Genomic DNA, 25,094 nt, shown 5'->3' with positions numbered 1-25,094 from the left:
GCGCCCCCGTAACAACCTCGTATATAGCCACCTAGCCATCCCCGAGCCCCTACGGTTTTGGGGATCAGTCTTTTATAATGGAATATTTGTACTTATAAGCAGGCTCACCACGTAGGGCAGTTGGACCGCCCTTGCTCCCTATTCTATGCTATTGTGATACGGAATACAGCTAAACCAACACTGATCAGTGAGGCCCACAGATCAGAGGTCCCCTTACTACTACTATTCGCACCCAACCCGACGGATTGACTCGTTCACTCGATATCGATTCACACCTATCCCCAGAGCCCCGAACCAAGCACTGGAATCCCCGACAATATGGCCCCCACAACCCGGAGCTCATCCTCATCCGAGAATTATTCAAAAACCTTCGATCCGACAGGCAAAGATGAGGAAACAATCAAAAAATGCATATTGGCCCGTACTGAGGAGTACGCCGACATGTACGACGAGGATTTATGGAACAATTTCCATGAAGAATTCGCAGCGTGGAACGAGGAGACCCTACGAATCGCACCCTTCAAGACTCTAACTGAGCTACGTGACGCCCTTCGAACGAATGGTGTATACGCGGCAAAAGGAAGCCCGCACCCGGCATCCGCCCTCTTTGCAGTCATTACCGAACCCGAGCAACACATCTGGACGGAGGAGGATATCAGATATCACGTACTACGGCGAGGAACGTTCAATTCGCCGAATATCCAACTCACATACGGCTCCCTGATTCGTACGATTCAAAACGAGAATGCCGTACCAGCCCAGCACGTCACGCACGCCGAACAACCCATATCAACACCACCCCCAGCACCACCAGCTTCAGCCATACCACCTAGCATAACGACAAGACCACAGGCCCGGTACGATCAAGCCCGAGAAATAACACCTACCCCGGTTGCGCCTAGCCATGGTTACGGCCAAATAACTCCCGGCGCAAGAACGATATATGAAGCAACACAGATGTCAAATACATCGGCTTCCCAGAGATTTAAAGCGCACCACGAACCGCAGCACGCTACCTACGTTGCACCGAACCTTCCGAACCTGCAGAAGGCTTTTCTTGACCATATGAAGTATGGAGGCCCCGAGGAATCGTTCGATCTTGTATACCAGACGTTCACACATATATGTGCTCACTACGGATACCGTACCCCGGAAGCTGTAAGAGATGTGTTCCATGTCATGCTTAAGGGTGCGGCATCAAGCTATTACTGGACTAATAACCCGACTTGGCTACAACAAGGAATCGACCCAGCAGCAGCGATAAAGGCACGCTTTGAAACGGAGGAGCACCTTCGCCGAATACAAGAAACATGGGACGCTACGAATCTGCCAAGAACAATGAACAACCACCCTGAAAAGCCAGTTCTTGAATGCCTCGAAATCATGTTCGCAGATATGGAAAAGATGTATCATAAACTTCGCCCAGAGCTTCGAACCGAAGCGCTATATATTGCAAAGCTATTCGCAGCCACACGACTCGTACCAGCATGCCACGGAGTTTCAATAACGTCAACGACCACGGTCTACGCCCTTATGGAGTCCCTACGAAGAACAGTCACGCAGTGGGAAGATACGAAAAAGGAAGCTGTTTCTCAAGGCTCACACGTTGTTGACGCCTACTACACGAACCGTCGCTACCACCATAAGCAGTCGAGTTCACCGCACCGCGGCCGCTCACCACACCGTAACCGACAACAATACGACGACCGCAGTCGCCGTAGCTCCTCATGGAATCCCGCAGCCAAGATATGTAGAGTTTGCAAGAGGGCCGGATGTTGGTCAACTAACCATACCAAGGAAGAGCAACAGGCAGCTATTCAGCCATTCCTTGACCGTGCAAAAGCCTACTTCGCTGCCGGTGAAGAGCAGCCACCTATAGCTACGAATCAAGATGACAGAGCTGATGACAAAGAATTCAAAGCATTTCTCGCAGGAGTAGACGCGCCCAGCAGCTACGAAACGGAGGATCGTGAGGATCAAGGACCGCTAGAGGCTGCTGGCTGGTTTACTACAGCTAGCCCAGAGCATGAAAAGTTCTCTCACTCACTTGCTCAAGACCTTGCCAACCGCTCTACAGCCCATTTTCTTGAGTCAATGCTTCGAACCGAACCTCACTCGAAGCTATTTGAAGATATTGCTACAACAACTGACGCACTATACGATGCTCTCCCAGTACTACCTCAATATTCTTTCCTCACCGAGCCCCGTTACTCGACAAACACGTTTGTGGGTATATTGATTGACACTGGCGCTGCAGAACACTCTACAGCCGGATACCCACAATACCTTGCTTACCGGAAGACTGCTAAGAATGTCGTACTTGACACGTCCACAGCAGGCCAAGCTAGCATACGATTCGGACCTGGCGAATCAATTAAATCAATCGGCTCAATTGACGTACCTACCCCCATTGGTACGATACGATTCCATATACTTGAAGTAATGACACCTTTTCTACTCTCGATCAAGGATATGGACCGACTCGGCATCTTCTTTGACAATACAAAGAACGTCCTCGTCGGACCGAGCCCCGGCATGACAACCCCAGTCTCACGTCGCTTCGGTCATCCATTTCTTATATGGGACCACGCGCTCCAATCGTACCTGACCGAATCCTTTGATGCCGAAACATGCTTCCTGACTGAGACTGAACTACGTCGCCTACACCGCCGATTTGGCCACCCGTCAGTCGAGAAGCTTCGAAGAATGCTTGAACGCGCAGGCCATAATGTTGATTCTGAAGCGCTAAAGCATATCCGGAAGGTCTGCCACCACTGTCAAATCCATGGTCAGTCCCCTGGCCGCTTCAGATTTACACTACAGGACGATGTTAGCTTCAACCACTCAATTATTGTCGACATTATGTATATCAACGGAAAACCAGTGCTCCACGTTGTTGACGAAGCTACACGCTTCAACGCTGCACATTGGCTTGACAATATTTCAGCAAAAGCAACATGGACTACACTACGGATCATGTGGATTGACATGTATCTTGGTCCCCCTGATTTTATTGTTACCGACGCTGGCAAGAACTTTACCAGCAAGGAATTCTCACAGAACGCTTTGTCAATGAATATTACCGTCACTACTGTACCCGTCGAAGCACATTGGTCAATTGGCACTGTTGAGCGCTACCACGCCGTACTTCGCCGCTCCTACGAAATCATGAAAAAGGAGCTACCTGGTATATCTGCTGAAGCAGCACTACAAATGGCTGTCAAGGCCGTTAATGATACTGCAGGCCCAGATGGCCTCGTTCCGACCCTTCTTGTATTCGGTGCCTACCCCCGAATGACTGAATACGACCCCCCGTCACCTACTACTACCCAACGAGCCGCAGCCGTCAAGAAGGCCATGACTGAGATACGAAAAATACGTGCCCAACGCCAAATCAGTGATGCCCTTAATACAAGAAACGGACCCTCATCAACTGCCGTACACCGTCTTCCCCTCAATTCAGACGTACTCGTGTGGAGAGAAGGAAACACCGGATATGCAGGAGAATGGACCGGATCATACAAATTACTAGCAGTCAACAATGAGACGTGTATTATCGAACTTCCAAGTGGACCGACCTCATTCCGGTCAACCGCCGTCAAGCCGTATCATGCTGAACCCGAAGCACAGCCAAATGGTCCTATCCCCAGTGAAAAAGACGTTACCCAGCCCGACCCTGAGAAAAGTATCCAAGAAGCCCCGGAAGCCTCCCCCAAGGCCATCTCACAGGCTATGATTCCACCTCTGCCGTCAGTCGTGATCCCACAATACGAACCTAAAGCAAGCAGCCTACCGCGCCCCCAACGAGATCGTCGCCTACCCGCACGGTATAGAGAAGATTACACGCAGCATACATTCCTTGGCCAGTTCACACAAGAGCATGAGGATGAGTCACGCCACCAATTCGCAGCTGCCGTATTAGCCCGATTCGAAGGCTCGCAGCGAAAAGAGGTCAACGGACTGCTAGAGCGAGGAGTATTCGAATACGTTCAAGAAAAGGATATCCCTCCAGGCACGAGAATCTTCACAGCAAGGTTCATTAACGACATAAAGAACCCCGGCACCGACAAAGCCTTTGAGAAATCGCGCCTCGTTGTACAAGCCTACAACGACGGAGACAAGGAATACGTACTAACACAGTCACCGACAATACAACGAGCCAGCCAACGAATCATTCTCTGCCTTGGCATGATTGTGGAAAACGTACGATATTATATTCGCGATATCACGCAGGCCTATATCCAGTCAACTACGAAGCTCAACCGCGATTTTTACATACGAATCACACCGGACCTCGCAGAATACTTCCCCGGAGCTACGTTTCTCAAAGTTGTGCGCCCTCTCTATGGAATCCCCGAAGCAGGCAACCACTGGTTCCGTACGTATCACAACCACCACACGGAAAAGCTCAATATGGAGACGTCGACCTACGACCCATGCCTTCTTCACTGCTCCGATTCAAAGCAAGGATTTGGTATCGTAGGCATGCAAACTGACGATACTCTTATCGTCGCTAACGACACCTTCGCAGTACGAGAGGAGGAAGAGATTCAACGTGCTAATATTCTTTGCAAACCCCGAGAAGAGCTAACGATTGATAACCCGCTCAAATTTAATGGTGCGGTTGTTACAGAGACTGCCCAGGGTATTACCCTCACCCAGAAACGCACCTGCAGTCATATTCGGCTTGTACAAGATCAACCAGCGGACACTACGAATTCACGTGGCAAGGTACGAAAAGATGCCACGCCGAAGGAACAATACATTGCCCAACGAGCCCTTGGTGCGTATATCGCTTCAATGTCACAACCTGAAGCCTCCTTCGATCTTTCCTTCGCAGCACAGACAACGGACCCCCAGAGGGACGATATCAAGGCTCTCAATAAGCGTTTACAATGGCAGCTCGACAACCCTGAACGAGGACTACGATTTGTCAAACTAGACGTACGAACTCTACGTCTTATCGCCCTCGTTGATGCTTCATTCGCCAACAACAAGGATTTGTCTTCACAACTCGGCTACGTTATCGTATTAGCAGACGAAGCAAACAACGCGAATATCCTCCACTGGTCCTCTACGAAGTGCAAGAGGATAACGCGAAGCGTACTCGGCTCCGAAACGTACGCACTAGCCAATGGATTTGATGCCGCAGCTGCAATCAAGTCAACTCTCACGCAGCTACTCCACCTTACCGAACCACTACCTCTCATTGTTTGCACCGATTCAAAGAGCTTGTACGAATGCCTCGTCAAGCTTGGTACGACACAGGAAAAACGCCTCATGATTGACCTCATGTGTCTACGCCAATCATACGAACGTCAAGAGATCTCAGAGGTCAGATGGATTGACGGCAACAGCAACCCAGCTGATGCCATGACAAAAGGCAAGCCATGCCACGCTTTGCAAGAGCTTATTGATACGAACAAGCTACGTATCAACGTTAACAGCTGGGTGGAAAGGACAGCTACGACACGCAGCCCTGAACCTAAGGCTGTAAGATTTGCTACACCATTGGAGTCCCCGGACCAGTAGCCGTATGGCTAGATGCCCCAATTCGCACCATTCTCTTGCTATTTTCCTATGCCTCCTTGACATTTCTATTCACTCTTTATATGCCTGTTTACCACACCAGACTGTATGTCGTTCACTACGCGTTTTTCCTTTCTTTTAGAGAGCTGCCAGTGTCGGATTATCGACGCTACGATCCGGGGCCTACAGCGCCGTACGCGTAGTGAACATATCGCGCACCGGAGCGGGATTACTATATCCCTAGCGCCCCCGTAACAACCTCGTATATAGCCACCTAGCCATCCCCGAGCCCCTACGGTTTTGGGGATCAGTCTTTTATAATGGAATATTTGTACTTATAAGCAGGCTCACCACGTAGGGCAGTTGGACCGCCCTTGCTCCCTATTCTATGCTATTGTGATACGGAATACAGCTAAACCAACAGTAATGAAATCAAACCGAGAGAAATCTAGGTAATATTAATAGAATGCTTGTGGTGTGACCCACGACTGAATGGAACTCCAGTATATTTGAGAATGCGTTGCAATAATGACTTGATATTGGAGAGCAGTAGAGGAGAGTGGGCAGTAACAAAGAATATTCTTTGTTCATTATATGTATCATTGGAGAAAGTTACCTCGGCATGAGTCACTGATTAACTCAATATTCAGGAATATGAAGAGAAGGAGCTATGAATATGTGTCTAGGACCGCGGCTTATAACATTAATGTTCTTAACATTCCCCACCGTTGAACTCGTCAATCAATAAATAAAAAACAATCGAAGACCATGTCAGATCTACCAAAGCTCAATACAGGACACGAAGCCTGCCATGCCGACCTGCAAAAGTTTGTTGACGACATGGACCAGTTCATCCTGAAGGACGAAAAGGAGATTGTCCAGTCGTAGGGATGGAATAAAAGATAGTGCGGAGTCTGTCCAGAAAGTATACAATCAGTATGTGGAGGAGGGTCACAAGCATGATCACAATTTAATGCATAAAACTATTGAAGTGACTGGCATGGATATGAAGCCCTTCGAGCTATCAATATTCACTCCTGATATACCTGCACCTACCAATGGTTGTCCTTGCCTATATTTCATCCATGGTGGTGGGCTTGTTACCAATAACCAGTTTTCTGGTATAAATTCAATATTCCCATGCATATACAGTCTGAATACAGTATGTGTCTCAATAGATTACGGCCTTGCACCAGATTGTAAAGCCCCTACTCAGATAGACCAATGTTATGAGGGTGTGAAGAGACTTTGGGACAAATAAAAACTTCTATTTCGACAGACTAGCCATTATTGGACGGTCTGTTGGTGCGGTATTGCCAGTGGGATTGAATTTCAAGATCTCCAGGCATCCATATATCCGAATTAGGTGTAATACCATGTCATTTCCTATGCTGGATAATGCATAACACCCAATCACACAAGGACTTTTGTAATGCGCCATACCTGCCTCAAATTTTTCTGCGATCATGCCAAAGACGAAAAAGTCTTATTTTTCAATATTCTTTTCTTAAATACAGTAACACATCCATTATCGCGGGTACCGCAAATCACATACAGGTTTGGTGATGGCACACTATTACTGTTGATGACTAGCCCTGCTATTAAGTTTTATGTCGACATCTTCTCAGTTTTGAGAATGAGACCAGCAATTGAAAATTTCTTTTGATCTTTAAGCACTGTCAATATAGAATCAGAAACAAGGACTATATGTAATTGTAGTTGAATGGTAGCACACAGAGTGATACAAACCCAGTAGCTAGAGTTAATTGGGGACTGAAACCCTCTGTCAACGATATCCGGTTCAGTAGGGTTATCAGAATTTTAAATCTGATGTAAATACGGCTCTTTCCCTCCAATTCGTACAGATAGAATAACAGATTTTCCCAATAGTAACGACTCTAATCTTGGTGTATATGCTCTGCATTTCACTGCCTTTTTGCGCTTCGGTGGTCGTTATCAGATTCTACTTAGTTCGATCTGGGTGTCGAGATATTATACCTCATCTGAAATAACTGACTGACGAAAAGATTTTTGTGATGATATTTTCTGCCTTCTGGTACAAGCCGCTAGTAGGCAAACTTGCGAGTTCAGCCAACGCTGCCAAGATCAGTACTGGTAGTGCGCAGGATCATATGCCTAGGTGGCCTGGTACTTCAAGTCTTCTTCTTATCCTTTGGCCTCTGTCCTATTGTTTATCATCGTCTCATTAGGGTGCCTCATGTTTAACAGTCAATTAACCCGCGTATCCAGGATGCTCCTTTCGTTGTATTTTGGCAGCTTCCTTATGACAGTACATAATATATATCGACTCCTGGAATACCATGTACAACGGGCTATCTTTATGAAAGCCTTCGACGCGGAAGAAATACCCGTTGACAGTGGCATGATGAGAGCTTATTAGTGGTCCGATCGGGATATTTACTTTTTGACTCCTGACTAGGAGCGTCAGTTCGTTTCTCAAATAAAATCTTTCTTGTCCACAGGTATATGGAATAAGCCATTGTATGAAGAAATTATCTAATAATGTTCCCTTATTCTGGAGATCACTATTAGACGAAACTAGAAACTACATTGTCGCAATGATGATATTTAAATCTTGGAAGTCCCATATCCTTGAACCTTGAGTAGAAGTAGCGAATTATATAACTATTTGGAGTGCAGAAGACAACCAATTAGATCATCCATTACTAGAGTGTCTTATAAAGGCGCTACGTACTAACGAGTAAATGAATAAATATAAAAAGCCTGTGAAGGCAGTTCTTGATAACAGGAAAGGATTGATTTATTCGTAATAGATTCCCGTGAGTTAACGGTTAACTTACCTAGGCCGAGTACGTACTCCGTACATAATACTCCGCATTGTTTACTACTACGCAGTAGTTATACTACGATCAATTGTCCTAGGGACCTTTCCTGTTATTGTTAATGCGTGCGGAATTAAATGTTGCTCTGTACAGTAGAGTAGATTCATGATCAAAACGTACGACAGAGTAGTGCATACCGGGAGTCCAGACTATTGCCTTTTCGGTATCTTTTTTCAAGTCAGATGACCCCTGGCGAGAATTTGTTTTTCCAACACCCCAAAAAACACGGAGGACACCGATCACATGGTCGAGGGGCGGAATTGATAATTCAAATTAATTGTTCATTGCAGGACGAAAAATCAATCGCATATCGCGTCAATGGCATATAAAATGAATCTTCTTAGTGATTGTTCACATATGGAGTAAGATATCGTTGCCGACAAATTCGACAAGTGAAGCTCCACTCGTGCATTGGATTGGTCCTGCACGATAGATTATTATTGTTAGTATGGCGTACTAGACCCGCCGAGAGAAGCCTAGACCCAGCCCTAACCAAATTCTGCCAACCAATTTGTCCCTTTTTTATCGGCACAGCTCTATCAAATTCTGTGATTTCGTATTTCTCTACTCAGTCTATCATATGATCCTGTTTCCTTACTTTTTTATCTTCACATCTGTGTCAACTCTGTATGTAAAGCTCCTTCTCTGTATATTTTGTCGCATCTAAATTACTAAATATTGTGGCTGTACGGGGTAGAGGGTACTCTGTATGTCTAAAGAAAGTCCATACTACTGCTGTAGGCAGGACGAAGCTCCCTGCCCGGCGGTTCCAGCCTTCCTCTTGTTTCTTATCCTAGATTCATTCCATGTTTCAGTGAGCATCCTAGTATGGAGTGTCTACGCTACGAGTAGAATCCACTCTACAGGGGCTGATATGGAACCATGACGTTGGGATCATCGGGACCCCCGGCAAGGTTTTAACATTCCTTGGCACGGACAGTCCAGTTTTCTGCTACGTATGCACTATGCACATAGTATTACAGAGCACAGAGCATAATCTGGTTGTTGGTAGGACGGAGCAGGGGCGTGCTCCCCAGTCCGGAATGCCAAGAAAAAACATGGTCCCGGCTATCAAACTCTGAAAAAAAGTAACTCGAAATCTCAACGCTTTGGTGGCGACCACCTTCACCGACTATTTATTATTTCATCCAGAGCCCATAAATCTAGTCCCAAATTCTCTTCTTATTTATTCCTTTCGTCCTCTCTTTCCTACTCTCTTCTCTTTTCCCTTCCCATTTCTCTGATAGCTATGGCTGCCGTCAAGCTCAACAGCACCAACTTGGAGAAGATTTCGGCGACAGGCAAGGCGCAGGTCCCAACCTACCGCCGTGATGCCGCCGTCAAGGAGGGAATCGTCCATATTGGTGTGGGCGGCTTCCACCGAGCTCATTTGGCCGTTTACATCAACCACCTGATGCAAAAGCATGGAGTGTCTGACTACGCCATCTGTGGCGTTGGGCTGCAGCCCTTTGATGTCAAAATGCGCGATGCATTGAGATTGCAGGACCATTTGTATACTGTTGTCGAACGCTCGGCGAAAGGAAATTCTGCCCATGTAATTGGCAGCATCAATTCTTACCTCTTCGCGCCTGATGATCGCGAAGCTCTCGTTGCCAAGATGGCCGATCCCGACACGCATATTGTGTCACTCACCATCACTGAATCTGGCTACTACTACAACGAGAACACACATGAACTGCAGGTTGATCACCCTGATATTCAGTCTGACCTTAACCCAGCCAACAAGAACACACCGCGAACTACTTTCGGCTTTCTTTACGCCGCTCTAGAGCGACGCTACCAGCAAGGACTTAAGCCCTTCACTGTTATGTCATGCGATAATATGCAAAAGAATGGCTCTATCACACGGCATATGCTCGAATCCTTTGCACGTCTACGGAACCCTGAGGTTGCAAAGTGGATTTCCGAGTGTGGAGCTTTCCCTAACTCCATGGTTGATCGCATTACCCCGCAAACGTCTGCGATTGACAAAAAAAAACTAGTGGATGAATTCGGCATTGAGGATGCATGGCCTGTTGTTACGGAGCCTTTTATGCAATGGGTTATTGAGGACCAATTTTCCGATGGACGCCCAGCTTTCGAAAAAGTCGGTGTGCAGGTCGTTAGGAATGTCCATGATGTTGAGTTATTCGAGAAACATAAGTTACGGCTGCTTAATGCTAGCCACTCTGCTATAGGCTATCCAGGCCAGTTGGCAGGTTTTAAGTATGTCCACGATGCCATACAGAATCCACTGTTCTATGGTCTGGTATGGCAGATGATGCAGCAGGAAGTGAAACCACTTTTGCCCGATATCCCCGGGGTAAATGTTGATGAGTATTGCATTACACTTATGGAGCGTTTTTCCAACCCAACAATTATGGACCAGTTGCCTCGAATCTGTCTCAATGGCTCTGGTAAGATTCCACAATTTATCATGCCGTCCATTGCCGAAGCAATTTGGATTACTGGTCCTTTCCGCCGCCTCTGTTTCGTCACAGCTGCTTGGTTTTGTTATATTAACGGCGTTGACAATAACGGCGAACCTTTCGAGGTTGATGATCCAATGCGTGGAGAACTCCAGAAAATGGCTCGCGAAGGAGGCAATAACCCATCCAAGCTGCTTAGTATCAAGACTCTATTCGGTGATGATCTACGCAATAGTCAGAGATTTATCGAAGAGGTTTCTACGGCCATGGAAGCTATCAATCGGGATGGTATCATGAAGACGCTTCCTCAGTACATTGATCAATAATACTTTATGTGAGAGGGATAGATAGTAAAAAAGCAATTATAGCATAGATTATTAGATACTATATTGTCTATAGACAAAGACAGAATACCAACAACCAGACTGTATCAAATCTGCGTAGACTATGTATGCAATGAATGGGACTATACACAAGGCGGTACCTAATGGACGGGACACAATGAAATAATTAATTTTCCGTCTCGCTCAGAGATCGCACAACTCATGCCTGCTTAACCCACACTGAACTAAAACTTAGATCCGATGGCTTTCCTTGATTATATCAGAAGCCCTTTCAGCCACTGCATACAACGTGCTCACCAGATGGCCGCAAAGCTGGAATGGCAGGACCGAAGCATCAACTATTCGAACATTCTTAGTGCCGTAAACCTTGAGCTCAGGACTGACGACACCGCCTTTCTCGCGAGGAAGCATGCTGTTGGTGCCAACGGGGTGATAGTTGGTTCGGTCTAGAATATCAGTCGTACCAGTTAGTAATGTTTCGGTACATATTGGCTTCAATCTAGTGGGGTCTTACAGTTTGCTTTAACCCAGCCATCCCAGGTGGAGCTGGACGCATTGACTGGGAGCCTATCGAGACCCGGGGAAACCTCATTCGCAACTAAACTGTTCAGGGGCGAAGTTCCCAAAGCTTTGCGGATGTATTGCGCCACTGTGGCCTGAGCCTCAGCGTCTTGACTAAACATGAAGAAATTGGGGTTGATGGCCGGAATCACAGAAGGGTCGGTGGATTGGATATGGACACTGCCACGCGAAAATGGTAGAAGGGGCCAGTACTCGACCGCGAATGATTGGGCCCTGGGTGCGAAAACAAGCTCCGCATATGGAACCTGTGACTTGAAAATTAAATCGTACTGGAGATTGAAAGCTTCTAGAAGATCGGATTCCTTGACGGCGCCGTTCGAGGCGATGGAGACATTCTTGGCGTAGCCCGCAAGATTGGATTTAACGTAGGACGCCAAGGCCGTGACATTGTCCCCGTAAAACTGGTTCACGGAGGGAAGGGCAGAGAAAGTTGCTAGGCCGGTCAGGATATCGACACCTCCCCACACGAGGCCATTATTAGTCTGATCCTGCAGGTTCTCGCCGACAGTAGTAAGGTTGACCTTGACTGGGATGCCGTATTTGCCGAGGACGTCGGGGTTTCCAACGCCAGACAATTCAAGGAGGGCCGGAGATCTCAGAGCTCCGGCTGATAGGATAACCTCCTTATTGGCATAAATTACTTGAGTGCCGTAAGCGTTGGTAGCCTCGACTCCGACAGCAACTGCCTCTCCCTGGGTGTTGTTGGCCCAGATAATTTTGTTCCCGAGCGTGTTTGAAATGATCTTCAAATTCGAGCGGGCTTCATAGGGCCAGTAGTATGCTCTGGCAGCATCTTCGCGTACATTCATCTCCCGGTCAATAGTATCAGCGTGGGCAGTGAATCCAACCATCTTACCGCCATCAGTATCAGGGTTGTACTGAACGCCTAGTCTTTCAAAAGTTTGCTGAAGAATGGGGAAAACACTACTATTGGTCATGGATGTTGGCCAACCGACCTTAAGAGGGCCGTTGAAACCATGATAGCTCTCGTTATAGTTGGCACCGTGAGCTACCTGGTCCTCGGTTGGCACTTGGAACCCTTCTGACTTCTTGTAGTATTGGAACAGATTTTTCCAGTTCCAGCCCTTGTTTCCAACCACTTCCCAATTATCAATCTGCACGTCTTCAGCCCGAGTATAGGACATTCCTGATGATGTAATACAATGCCTTTAGTTTGAAGCTGTCTTTCAAGTTAAAAGAGATGTGCAAACCGGCTTACCATTAATGGTGCTAGTGCCACCAAGAGCCTTACCAGCTCGGACTGTCTGCTGCAATCCTCCTGCATATGTCTGATTCATCGTCTGGTAAGCCCAATCGATTTGAGTACCGAACGCAATGCCGTAGCCCCCGACAGTGGACACATTGAGGTTGTTCAATGTAGAGTCTCCGGCCTCGATCACGGCTACTGTGACATTGTTCAGTTCTGACAGTCGGTTAGCAACGACTAATCCACTGGTCCCTCCACCCACAATAACAAAGTCATAGTGCGCAGAGGATGAATCGTGCCCACTTGCGGCTGTTCCCAGTGAGAAAGCCACAAGAGCGAAATTAAACAACAGCATGCTGGTAGTCGCTCAAGGTGGCACGACTCAACAACTCTCTTGCTGAAATATGAAAATAATGGTAGAAAACTTGCGACATGGTGAAGTCCTCTTGTTTAAATGTTCCTTCGAACAAAAGGGATGTACCAACCAAATGCCCCAGTAGGGTCTCATCTTACAAAGGTCTTTATCCCGTTAGTAGCCAAATTTGTCCATTTTCGTAGTCAAATCCGAGGATATTTATTGGTCATGATTACCAATCCCATTATAAACATGGTTCGCGGTGTCTTACGGCACAGGAAGAGCGAGAAATCTCATGAAGCTGAACAAGTTGTTAAGCTAAAAGCGTAGTGGTCCCCGAGTACTGTTTCATTTACCATAGTTATTGGCAAAAGCTTATTAATTCTTATTAATTCACGCCGGAGCAAGTTTGTCGCAAAAACTCCGCCGAGAAGCGGCAAGCCGATTTCAGTACTACAAGCCAATAGGAAGCTCGGCTTATGTTACATTGGTTTCTACCACCGAGATTGTCCGTATCGTTGATATGACTACGGAAGGATTGCAGGTCTATCTTGTTATAGTAACACTTGGATATAAGATACCCGAGTTACAGCATCGAAAGTGGGCCTCTGATAGGGATGGTAAGTCAATGAAACCAATATTATCTAAGCATATCGCTCAATAAGTAACTAACTATAGGCACAATTTCGTCCTATTGTCCCTCATATAAATGTGTTTCTAGCTAGGTAAGCCAGGAGAAAGTGATATAACTGGCTGAGGATGAAGCACAAAGAGAATTGTATGATGGTGACGAGGTAGATAAACTGATCTAGCCTACTATATCCAGAGAATTAACTCTAGATAGTAGAGAATTAGAGATGCGGGAGATTTACTCACTCTAGATAATAGAGTGGTAGAATGATCTACTAAGTATATATTAAGCCCTTTAATTAGAAGAAAGAAAGAAAAAACTTTATCTTTAGGATATATAAGGAGATTGGTTGAAAGGATGATGGTGAGATATGAATTGTAACCTTTACTGGCGTAATGTGTAACTAGGCAAGATAATAAGGTAGTGACAGGATTACTCTATAGCTATCGCAAATATAGTGATTACAGCACATAAACCAACAGACATGCTCTTATCATATATTTACAGGTCCTTGTTACATACAAGAATATTCCAAGAGTCTCCCTTACTAAATTACGGTAGCCTGCATGGTCTTGCATTAACTATAGTATATATCGACTGTTGATGACAAGACCAAACTTCTCGCTAAGACATTATTTCCTGCAATCCCGGATGCTGACTTGTCATATATCCCAGCTTATCCCCCACAGTTAGAATTCCCAGAGATCCCAAAACATAAAATCAAGCGTGCCATGCTTTTCCCCCATATCCGAATGATATAATTCTTCTGCAATGGACCGAAAAGATCAGGATAAAACGTATGCCATGGAAACTAACAAACCATGAGCTGAAGAAGAGAAACTAATCTATATGGGAGCATGCCTTCAAATCCGTACAAATGTCCAAGGGTTAGATACGTATTGTCGGTTCTACACGGTCCAAGAACCCGAAGCATGGATTGGTGTAAGGCTAGTCCGATGGGCTAGCTTATCAAGTATGAGCTAATCCGTACAATAAATAACTAACTAATAATAAGCTGATTCCTAAGACCATCTGTTGGGGAAGACCACACAAATTCTTCTGCTTGGGTTCGTTAAAATTTATTGTGAATCAAACAGAGTTTTAGGGGACAATGTAGGAACCTGTATCACAAATATATATGGAGCTATTTCAGCACAAACAAATGCATATAATGAAGATGTCCAGGGTCCTCTTTTGGGGTTGTGAAATGCTCATGGATCCGCACCGCTAGATCATGTATATCCTGTAACAAGATATCCGTAGATGAACAGATTTTTTCCAGATTCGCATATCTTGTAGTGTTGTCATGCATACTAAAAATAGATAAAACATACAACTAAAGGGAAGGGAAGGAAAGGGATATCTGTTTCGGTGAAGCCTATGACCTCAAGCGCAGCATGAGGGTGCGCGTCGGACAAATGCGACTTCTGATTTTCCTATACAAATTTCGAAAAGCATATTACCACCTACATCTCACCACAATCTAAATATTTTACTCTCAAAATTTGTATTGGAAAATCCAAAATTGCATATATCTGACGCGCACCCTCATCCAGGTGAGGTGCGCGCCTGCGGCACGGGTAACAGTAACATCCTTCTTCAGCAACAAAAACCCAAAAGCATACTCGTAGGTTACTGAAGCCTAGCTACTGGTGGTCCGGTGGGAAACTTTAGTTATAGGTAACCCCGCACAATCCCACCTTCCTTAAATGCTTCCCATCCTCCTTCACGGTCTTCCACTCAGTTTCACCCTGGACCTCTCCTTCACACTTCCTCTGATTTTTCCCTCTAGCCTCTCCGAATTCTCCGAATGGAAGTCATCTGGCGCTTTCACCATGAGACGTGGGACAAGCTCCAGTCATCAGATGATTTTCCAGCGGGTGAAAGCGAAAAGGAAACTGATCGGAGACTTCGCTATCTACGGTCAGAACCATAGTGGGAAAGCTCCAAAAATGAAGTTGTGCGATTCCTAGATAAGTAACTTACTTCTTAATGGCCATGGGGATATCATATCCACGGCACTGGTTATACCCTAGAATCTTGACCAGCACTAGGATGCCTTTCTTGAAGCAATACTTAGGAATACCTACCTAGGTGTAGGTTCAGAGCTCCATAATAATACGCCATCCCGGATTTTCAAAGAGAGATACCGTCCTCTGGTTTTCAATGATCCTGCTCAGTGTGACGCTGCAAATCCAGATGAGACCTGTAAGCATTCCAGGGCGTTCCGGAAGAGTGACAACATGCTCAAATTCAGTAGTGTCTAATAATATATGAAGGCGCTTTACAATCTATTAACCGCCACCCTAGTTAGGTAGGTAACAGTAGTAGACCAAAATTATCAAGAAGGTAGCAGTTATAACACGAAATACTATCCAGAATATTTCCGTTTATATCTGAGTCATTTCTGGGGCCATCGAGCTTCGGGGCCCTTGGATATTCACAAGCATTGTAGCCCCGAGCTTGGTGTGCTTCTGCAGAAGCCGCTGATTCTCCGGGTCCGGCAACCCTTGGGTGATCCAGTCGATACCATGCTGTAAGACCTTGGCTAGGTGACCCTCCTCCTCGCAGTCAACCCATCATTGTCGGCCAATAATTGTACCGCGAGCTGCTGATGGGAACGGCCTATTGCTGTGGTCCGATCCAGGGCTGTCGCTGAGGCCTCCTAAACCCCCTTTGACCACAGTTCCTGAACGCACTCCCAGTCCTGCCTCGGGTATAGTGGTTTAAGACGCGTTGATACAGCTCCGATATAGGGTCTATATACGGGGTAGTTTATTATTATTAGGAAACCTCTATCCAAAATTTGGCGGGAACAGGATTAACCCGAACCGCTAATTAAAATCTAGGGTTATGTTAAAGCAATAGATCGCTTAAAAACCCTTGAAATCAATCAGTAATATAATATTAATTAATGCTAACTTTGCCTAGTTTATATGCCTCATTTACCACTCTTCCATGAGTATGTTTATATTGTTGAAACGGAACTCCACTATGAATGCAAGTACTGCAAGTATACCTAGGTTGCTGAACTTCCAAGCATTGGCATCACCCGCCACCTCTTGGCATTCTCAGGGTTTCCAAGAACTTAAAGCTTGCCATGTGCCTGGGCTCCTGCACGTGTTTTCAGGGATTCTGCTTGATTTGCTGGTTACAATTCACACTCATCTCTTGACTTGGACTCTTTTCCAGAATGCCAAGCCACTTATTCTGTGTTGATCCTTACGATTTCCAGCATGGAGGCACGAGACAAACGATTGAGTGCAAGTATGGTAAAGGAACTGGCTCGGGCTTCTTGGCGACCGAGCAAGACAGATATAAAAAGCAATAAGATTCCTATTCAGTGGTCACATCCTGGTGCTTGGTAGTTATTGCTGTGGCACTGGGTTGAAGCCATCATGAAGTTTTACCAGATCTCCAGCGTTGCGCTCTTTGCTGCAGGCGCTGTCGCTCAAACCTACCAGCGTTTGGGTGGCTGTCCTACTCTAGGATGCGTCTTCCCTCCGGACCAGTCAGTACCTGAAGCATGATCGAAGAACGTGAAGCACTCTTACTGACTGATGTTTTTCGCAGGGCTGACTTCCTCCCAGGACAGTACTTTGACATCCGCCTGGAGGTCCACTCTCCCGTCAATGGCTCGGAAGCCCGGGTTGGAGAACCTGATGCCGCCTTTACATTCACTGTGACCAAGAAAGACACAAAGTCTCAACCCATGAGCGCCGCCAAGTTTTTTTCTGTACCGGAACCTGAGCTTGAAAGATGGAACTTTACATGGTACGAAGGTGTGTTGAGATTGTTAATCCAAATCCACCGGACTGGAGAGCTGAGTATTCCGCAGATTTGTTCGCTAAGGACGCTCACAAGCCCTCGCTTGTTAATGTGACCTCGAAGGCTTTCAGAAGGGTCGCGTTGTACGAGCCTGGCGAGTACGAGGCGACTCTGACCTATTACAACGGCACAAAGACTACTGCAAATTGGCTTGTTCGCGATGTTCCCTCAGAGCGTCGGGCTAAGAATGTTATTTTCTTCATTGGTGATGGCATGACAACCAACATGATAACAGCTGCTCGCCTGATCGCTCACAAAAGCATCAATGGCAAATATCAGACCAAGATGGCCATGGATAAATTCCCTGTCTTGGGCCATCAGATGACCCACTCCTTGGACTCGTTCATCACTGACTCGGCCAACTCTGCAACGGCCCTCTACACTGGCCATAAGAGCACTGTCAATGCCTTAGGAGTCTATGTCGATTCGTCTCCGTCCCCCTTCGACGATCCCAAGTTTGAGACTATTGCAGAGATCTTCCGCCGTAGATACCCTGGGTCTGGTATTGGCATCGTCTCCACTGCCTTCCTAGGTGAGCCATGCCCACTATTAGCGTCTCAATTATTCTCCGCAGCTTTTCTTGCTAACTAGAAATGTAGCTGACGCGACCCCTGCCGGTCTTGTTGCCCACACACGTGACCGTGGGCAATACGGACATGTGATTGATGCGTACTATCACGGTTTAACCAACTACACCTGGACCCAATGGGACGGTCCTGATGTACTCTTAGGTGGCGGCGGCGAAAACTTCATTGGCAAAAAGGCTTACAAAGGCCAAGACTACTACAAGATGTTTGCTGATCACGGTTATACCGTCAGCTGGAACAGCACTTCTCTAGCAGCCGCTCCCAATAACACCAAGACTGTGGGTGTCTTTCATAGCAGCACTATGTCAACCTGGCTCGACCGCAACGTCTACCAATCCAACCTGTACAACCAGAGCAACTACCCTGATGGCTCTAGTCGCGATGCTGTTGACCAACCTGGATTGAAGGAGATGACCCTCAAAGCCATTGACGTGTTGAATGCCCGTAATGGCGACCAGGGCTGGTTCCTAATGTCCGAGGCTGCTAGCATTGACAAGCAGATGCACACCCTCGACTACGACCGCGCGCTTGGTGAGCTCCTTGAACTCGACGATACCATCCGCGCCACAATTGAGAAGCTTGAGGCTCTAGGCGAGCTTGAGGACACCCTCATCGTCGTCACTGCTGACCACGGCCATGGTTTCGACGTGACTGGGTCCGTCGACACTAAATACCTCACGGCGCAGACCTCAGACCGCAAGAAGCGTGATGCGATCGGCACCTATCAGAACTCCGGTCTATCCCAGTATACTGTTGGAGGTCCTGGTGCTCTCCGTTACTCTCAGGGCGTTCACTTCCCTGCCCGCTGGGATCCTCGGTACACTCTGCACTCAGGTCTTGCTGCATTCCCTGACCACGCTGAGAACTACCAGGTCCACAAGGATGGACCCCGTAATCCTACTCTCGATATTCCAAAGGGCTCAGGTAGCTATTATGCCAGCTACAAGGATGCTGTCACAGGGTTCATTGTCAACGGCACCTTACCCGTGGACGCTAACTCTGGAGTTCACTCTCTGACTGACGTTCCTGTATTTGCCAAGGGTCCTTGTCAGGAACTGTTTAGTGGTGTTTATAACTCGGTCGACATCTTCTACAACATGGCCGAGTGTCTTGGACTGTCTGAGACAAATGTCTGTTAGGCGAGAGAAGGAGTTTGCATCTCGCATTGGAAGCAGAAGTCAGTTCTAGTTTGGAAGGCATTGAATCTGTACTTTTAAGTAATTCTTGAATTGAGAGTATTATGGCTCCTTATACAGTAAGCATCATTCTAATTCCATATACCAACTTCTCCATGTTGAAAGCCGCAACTCTTACGCCCAATAACGGCAGCCTACTCCGCTAGGAGCAAGGATGTATCTATTACGACCATTTACAGCGATTATATGTGTGATGTGACGGACTGTCAGGCCTTGGACCGGTGTGATATCAATGTCACAGACAGAACTGTTCAACTCATCATAATCGCACCATGTCACCGTATAGGTTCCCATTGTATCGGTTGGGCCAGCCTTCGTCATGCTGAGACGCACAGACCTATTGCCGCCTATGACTAGAAAGATGCTTGCGTGACTTCCACTTCGAGTATCTGATTCAAAAAAAATCTGCCAGTGGTGTGTATGGTAATCCGTATGAGTCTAACAAGAAGATCATACTCAGCCGGAGTAAGAGGCCGTGTCGCCATTTGCCAGCTGTAAACAATGAAATATGGTGAGACACTTGAGAAATACAGCAGAAAGCTGTTGTTAACGCATAAACCTGTAGTCTGGATTAGAACATTAGGGATTACTTTAATACTCAAAACTTGGCTACAAACGAAATTTCAGGATAGCTTATAAATTGACGAGGTATATGTATATTAGCGCTTACAATGACGGTTGGCGCCCGGGGAGTAAATATCTCAACAATATCATGGCCACCCTGAGGGATCTAAAATGTTCACTTTGTTGATAGGCGCTCTAAATATAGCAGGGTAACGGTGTCGGATTATCTACATGTAGGAAGGATGTTTCTCAATCTAACAAATACTGTATGTCAGATATATGGTTCACATGATCAATTGGAAAAAAATTGATGAGATCGATAGATCTCTGACCCTACTTGTCGCATCACCTCCTGTTAGAACACTTCCCCCCATCCTTCCGAAGGTCGGGAGCTGCCCAGGACTCAAGGGCAGGAAAATATGAAGTCTTATGTAAAATGTTTATGGTCCACCAACGCCGTATAAATTGCATATAAAAACCGGATGGACGTTAAACACAAGGTTTATTTACCTATTTCCCTGAGTATCAATAAAAGAAACTGTAGTTTTAAGGCTATATTGGAGTCGCTTCCTCTCTGTTGGCTATGGCACGCTGATGATATGGCTCTAATATATTCTTAACAAATCTCCTGTCAGAGGATAAAGCACCAGAGCCAATAGATTAGACTCTAGACAACCTGTACGGAAACTAATACATGGTAGAACAAAGGATTATCCACAACCATTAGGGTTAGTATAGCAGAGTGGATATAGGAATACTCTGAAGTCTAAACGATTGATTGATTGATTGTTCATAACTTCATACTCGCATCTAAGCCTACCGTAGTGGCCGGCGGCGCCTTTTAATTGGGCAGCGGGCATACTACCGTACAAGAATTGAAGTGCCAAGGCTCCCGGCTTGGCGCTGGCTGAGTCAGCCAGCACTACGGAAAACCTCGACACGTATCCCCAGCTTCAAAAACAACGATAACGCGAAAACAGTACGCCGAAACGCCAACAAATAAGATGTGCATACGCACCTAATATCTAAGCAGGGGATGATAGAACACTAAGCAACTAACACTAGGAAATATCTACAACAAATAGCAAGCCGGGGTGGAGAAAGCGATGTGAAAAGTGCCTAGGATCTTTGATCAGTGCACTCATCGAGTGGCTAATCCATAGCGAGACAAATCAACGTGGAGATCTTCATTGAAAACTGGTGCACTCTGAGAGCGCTATACTGGGAGAACCATATATCAGAACTAGGTCAAAAGCCCAGTCCACAGCACGAATTCAATGCTCCTGCGTACCCAACGAGGCTCGCTGAGGAGCCTCCAGTAATCAGTCTCGCGTCCTTCTTTCCAGAGCGTCTCTATATGTAGGTCGGTGTGGAGAGGACAGCATACAAGAACGTGAGCTAAATCCTAGACTCCGAATCTATATTGGTACTGCGGTGAGTCCACAATCTTTATACTTACAAAGAAGCTGCGAAGCGCTAACTCGCTGGTTTACAACTGTATGAGCGCTAAACTCTAAGTATATTACAATCTATTATATATCTGCAGTACTTTTTCCGTTGGTATTTTAATAATCCTATAGAGATACCATCCATACTCGGCATCGTCCTCCTGATTTTTCTACTAGTCTATAAAACCTGCCTGTAGATGTTAATAGCATACTGTTATAAGGATAAGATTTTAGTATGGATTATATATAAGACGTGCGGTGTACGGCGTAGTCGAGTTGGGTGTGTTGATCTAGGCTGTATACAGATACTTATATGTCCGTCTCATTGCTTCTACTACAGTAAGCTTTGCTAATTAATCTACTGCTTCTTCTTTACATATATTCTTTATATACTGCATACATGCTAAGGCAGTTAGATAATAATCAGCATTAACCTCTAACTTATTCTTAATATCAATTAATCATAACTTAAATTTAGAATTCTTTCTATTAACAAGACGCTTTCTATTAGGGAGCTTAAAGCTCTTTTTTCTACTTGAAGCTAGTGCGGGTATAGATTCTTTATAGCCCTATTATTCTGCCTTATATAGCTGTTGCTAAGTTTCATCGCGCTCCTAAATTAGTTTAGCTATAGCATTTCATTGCTGCTTTACATATTTCTTTAATGTAGAAATCTCTTCCAGCTACTCCTCCACCAAATCCTCATTATAGTCCTATTCCGCAGCTTTTCTAGCCTTTACTTCTAGCTTGCTCAGATGCTTGTAGAGGCTATTAAAAAGCTCATCAAGATAGTCCGTATACAACTATAGAAAGATGTCATAGTTTAGAGAATCTATTACCCCTGCCATATCTAGTTCACCAAGAATAGGGTTGTTCAATTCAAAGGTCAGACATTAAGAAGCGCGTTCTCACTGTTTATCCTACCGCGCTCCTATGCTCGATGCCATTCCAGCACCGTCGTAACCAGGTTTTGCTATCTTATTCGATAGTAAACGTCACAAAAGAAATAAGAAAAAGAGAAAAGAAAGAGGGTTCTCTAGCTTGAGCGTGATAGATGATGTCATATACTATACAAGCATACTAGGATATAAAAAGAAAAAAGAAGAAGAAAAAGAAGAAGTCTCTTAATCAGAGCAAGACGCTATCAAGGTCTGCTATACTGATTTACAAGAGATAAAAAGAAAAAGGGAGGCTTGATATTATATGACAATGGTCAAAACCATAGATTGAAGCTATCTAGGTGCACCGCGTCTACAGACAATATCAAGCATGGGGAAAGAAAAAAGAAGAAAAAGGGCTCGCTACACAAATCCTCTATATAAATACCCCCTGGCGGTGCCTAATCGGGTAATCAGGAATCACTGGGAATCCCCGTCGAGGGCTTCTCACCGCTCGGCAATATCCTTCACCGCCCGGCAATATCTCTATCGCCTCATTGATCGCTTCATTGGTCTTGCGGCTGTCACATCAAGAACAAATAAAGAAGATGGAATTACCAGAACAGCTGTAAGATACACTATCTTACGTGGATGAGTCAGCAGTATTTATGCATCTTAGCATGTCCCAATTAGGAAATTATGCACAGATGGGTAGTTTATAGGTAACCCACGGGTCCCAAGTGCCTACCCATGGGTAGATAAGTTTGGGTAATCTTTTCAGGCTCCTACCCACGGGTCGGGTAATAGGTCCTACATTCCTACCCACGGGTGGCCCATGGCGAGGCCTAGTTATGGGATACTCGGGTTAAAGTTATGGGGCCACCCCTTTACGTGCAAGTTGGGTTGAACCCTTCCCTTTATGTGCAAGTTGGGTTACCCCCCCTTTACCTGCAAGTTGGGTTAAACCCTTCCTTTTACCTGCAAGTTGGGTTAAACCCTTCCCTTTACCTGCAAGTTGGGTTACTATTCCCTTTACGTGCAAGTTGGGTTATATGTTGTTCTCTAAAACTGCCTTGGCGCTAATCCTGTGCTTCTGCACCTGGGGTGTAAAACCACCTCTTAATCGCTATATCATGCTTCTGCACCCAGGGTGCACAACTATCTCTTCATGGCTATATCGTGCTTGTGCACCTGGGGTGCAAAACATCTCTTAATGACAATATCATGCTTCTGTATCTGGGGTGCAAAACCGTCTTTCTGCGTGGGGAATGGATTCGGGGGATAAACAAAGTCTGGGAACGGATATATATATATTAACAACGTCCGGCTGGTGAATCAACCATGCCTGGCATGTATATCATGGGACATTCTCACGTGGATATATACATCATTCTACCAGCGATTCTTCGACCGCTAATTCTCGTTCCACAAACCCACACATCCAATTCATTTCAACCACCAATCCACTACGCTCTTCTCCGCGTCGTCCAAACCGCCGTTGGAAATACCGGATCAACTGCCACTCGTCATCCACGTCCACGGCCGGGGACTGATCCTGCATTCTCCGTCGCCATGCAGCACGAATATGATGCTGCTGCGGTCCATGTAATAACTGCGCTATGATCTGGATCCCAGTCTGATAATATTGACACCGCCGTCTGGTCTTCTAGTAGCCACCATGTCCGTTGCTCTCCCACTATTGGCATATCCATTGGGGGGAATGGCATTGGAAACATGCCGCATATGGCTCATAACCGCTCGATCCATGGCCCCAGGACTGACCAACCACCTGACGGATCACCTGGTCGACCCACGACTATGCAATGAGGGCCTGGGGATAAGGACAATCCTCTATCTCATGGTTGGCTGTGTGCTGTATCATCTCATACAATCCACATTGCCCAGCCCACCGGTCAAATTGCTCCCGGATGAACTCGATTTCCTGTCTATCAGCCTCTGTCTGCTGACTCTGTCGTTGAATAGGAGCCTGGTAATGAACAGTGGATAGGAATATAGGACTTTTGTAATATTTGGCCATCGGTAGGATCAGACTGGGCAAAATAGCTCGTTTATATCAACTAGTGGGTGGCTTGGCATTCAGGCTGATGGTGAAATAGCAGGCTGGATCACTAGTTGGATGGCTTGTAGAATATCTGACTAAATAATTAGCTAAATCACTAGCTAAATGCCTGGCCAAATCACTGCTGGAATCACTACTGGAATCACTAGCAGTATATCAACTGGCACACTGATCGCATATAGCTTCACCCTTATCATACTGCTGCTATATATATCCGTCTACTGTCCCATCCAAATACTGATCTAATGCCCGCTGTCGACAACCCCCTGTGATATATTCCTCTACCCGCCCATCCACCTTGGGCAGATCACCCTAACCCTGTCCGTGGCCGTCAATCAACATGATGGCCTGGCTGGCATCTCTATCCTATCCAGCGCGTCCACTTTCCTGTCCATAATCCAACAATGACCGCGTCTGGCCCACGTGGATCACCAGCTGGATATCTGGGATATCAATTCCTATGCCTAACATGCTGGTAGCCACAATCACTCTAGGGCTCTGCTTCTAGAATAATGCTAACATCCCAGCTTTATCTACTATCTTGCTATAATATGCAGGATATTACAATTCAT

General features: G+C 46.0%; 4 protein-coding genes across 4 annotated transcripts; 3 read left to right on the top strand and 1 right to left on the bottom strand.

The window, feature by feature from the left end:
- Positions 1-318: 318 nt before the first annotated feature.
- EYB26_003782 (uncharacterized protein) lies at positions 319-5,532 on the top strand (the record flags this gene model as incomplete). The annotated part of the gene is made up of 1 exon (XM_054263076.1): positions 319-5,532. One exon carries the CDS (start codon positions 319-321, stop codon positions 5,530-5,532), a length of 5,214 nt encoding a protein of 1,737 aa, XP_054119051.1.
- A 4,110-nt stretch (positions 5,533-9,642) lies between these two features.
- EYB26_003781 (uncharacterized protein) lies at positions 9,643-11,148 on the top strand (the record flags this gene model as incomplete). The annotated part of the gene is made up of 1 exon (XM_054263075.1): positions 9,643-11,148. The coding sequence occupies one exon, from the start codon at positions 9,643-9,645 to the stop codon at positions 11,146-11,148; it is 1,506 nt and encodes a 501-aa protein (XP_054119050.1).
- Positions 11,149-11,397: 249 nt separating this feature from the next.
- On the bottom strand, positions 11,398-13,310 carry EYB26_003780 (uncharacterized protein; the record flags this gene model as incomplete). Its single annotated transcript, XM_054263074.1, has 3 exons — positions 11,398-11,612; positions 11,681-12,895; positions 12,968-13,310. 3 exons carry the CDS (start codon positions 13,308-13,310, stop codon positions 11,398-11,400), a joined length of 1,773 nt encoding a protein of 590 aa, XP_054119049.1.
- A 4,029-nt stretch (positions 13,311-17,339) lies between these two features.
- EYB26_003779 (uncharacterized protein) lies at positions 17,340-19,495 on the top strand (the record flags this gene model as incomplete). Its single annotated transcript, XM_054263073.1, has 4 exons — positions 17,340-17,452; positions 17,515-17,723; positions 17,780-18,301; positions 18,369-19,495. 4 exons carry the CDS (start codon positions 17,340-17,342, stop codon positions 19,493-19,495), a joined length of 1,971 nt encoding a protein of 656 aa, XP_054119048.1.
- Positions 19,496-25,094: the final 5,599 nt, after the last annotated feature.

This window comes from Talaromyces marneffei, chromosome 3 (genome assembly GCF_009556855.1).
Source record: "Talaromyces marneffei chromosome 3, complete sequence".
In the NCBI taxonomy this organism is placed as follows: Eukaryota; Fungi; Ascomycota; class Eurotiomycetes; order Eurotiales; family Trichocomaceae; genus Talaromyces; species Talaromyces marneffei.
Note: the sequence above shows the minus strand (reverse complement) of the source record. Positions and strands in the feature narration are given on the sequence as shown.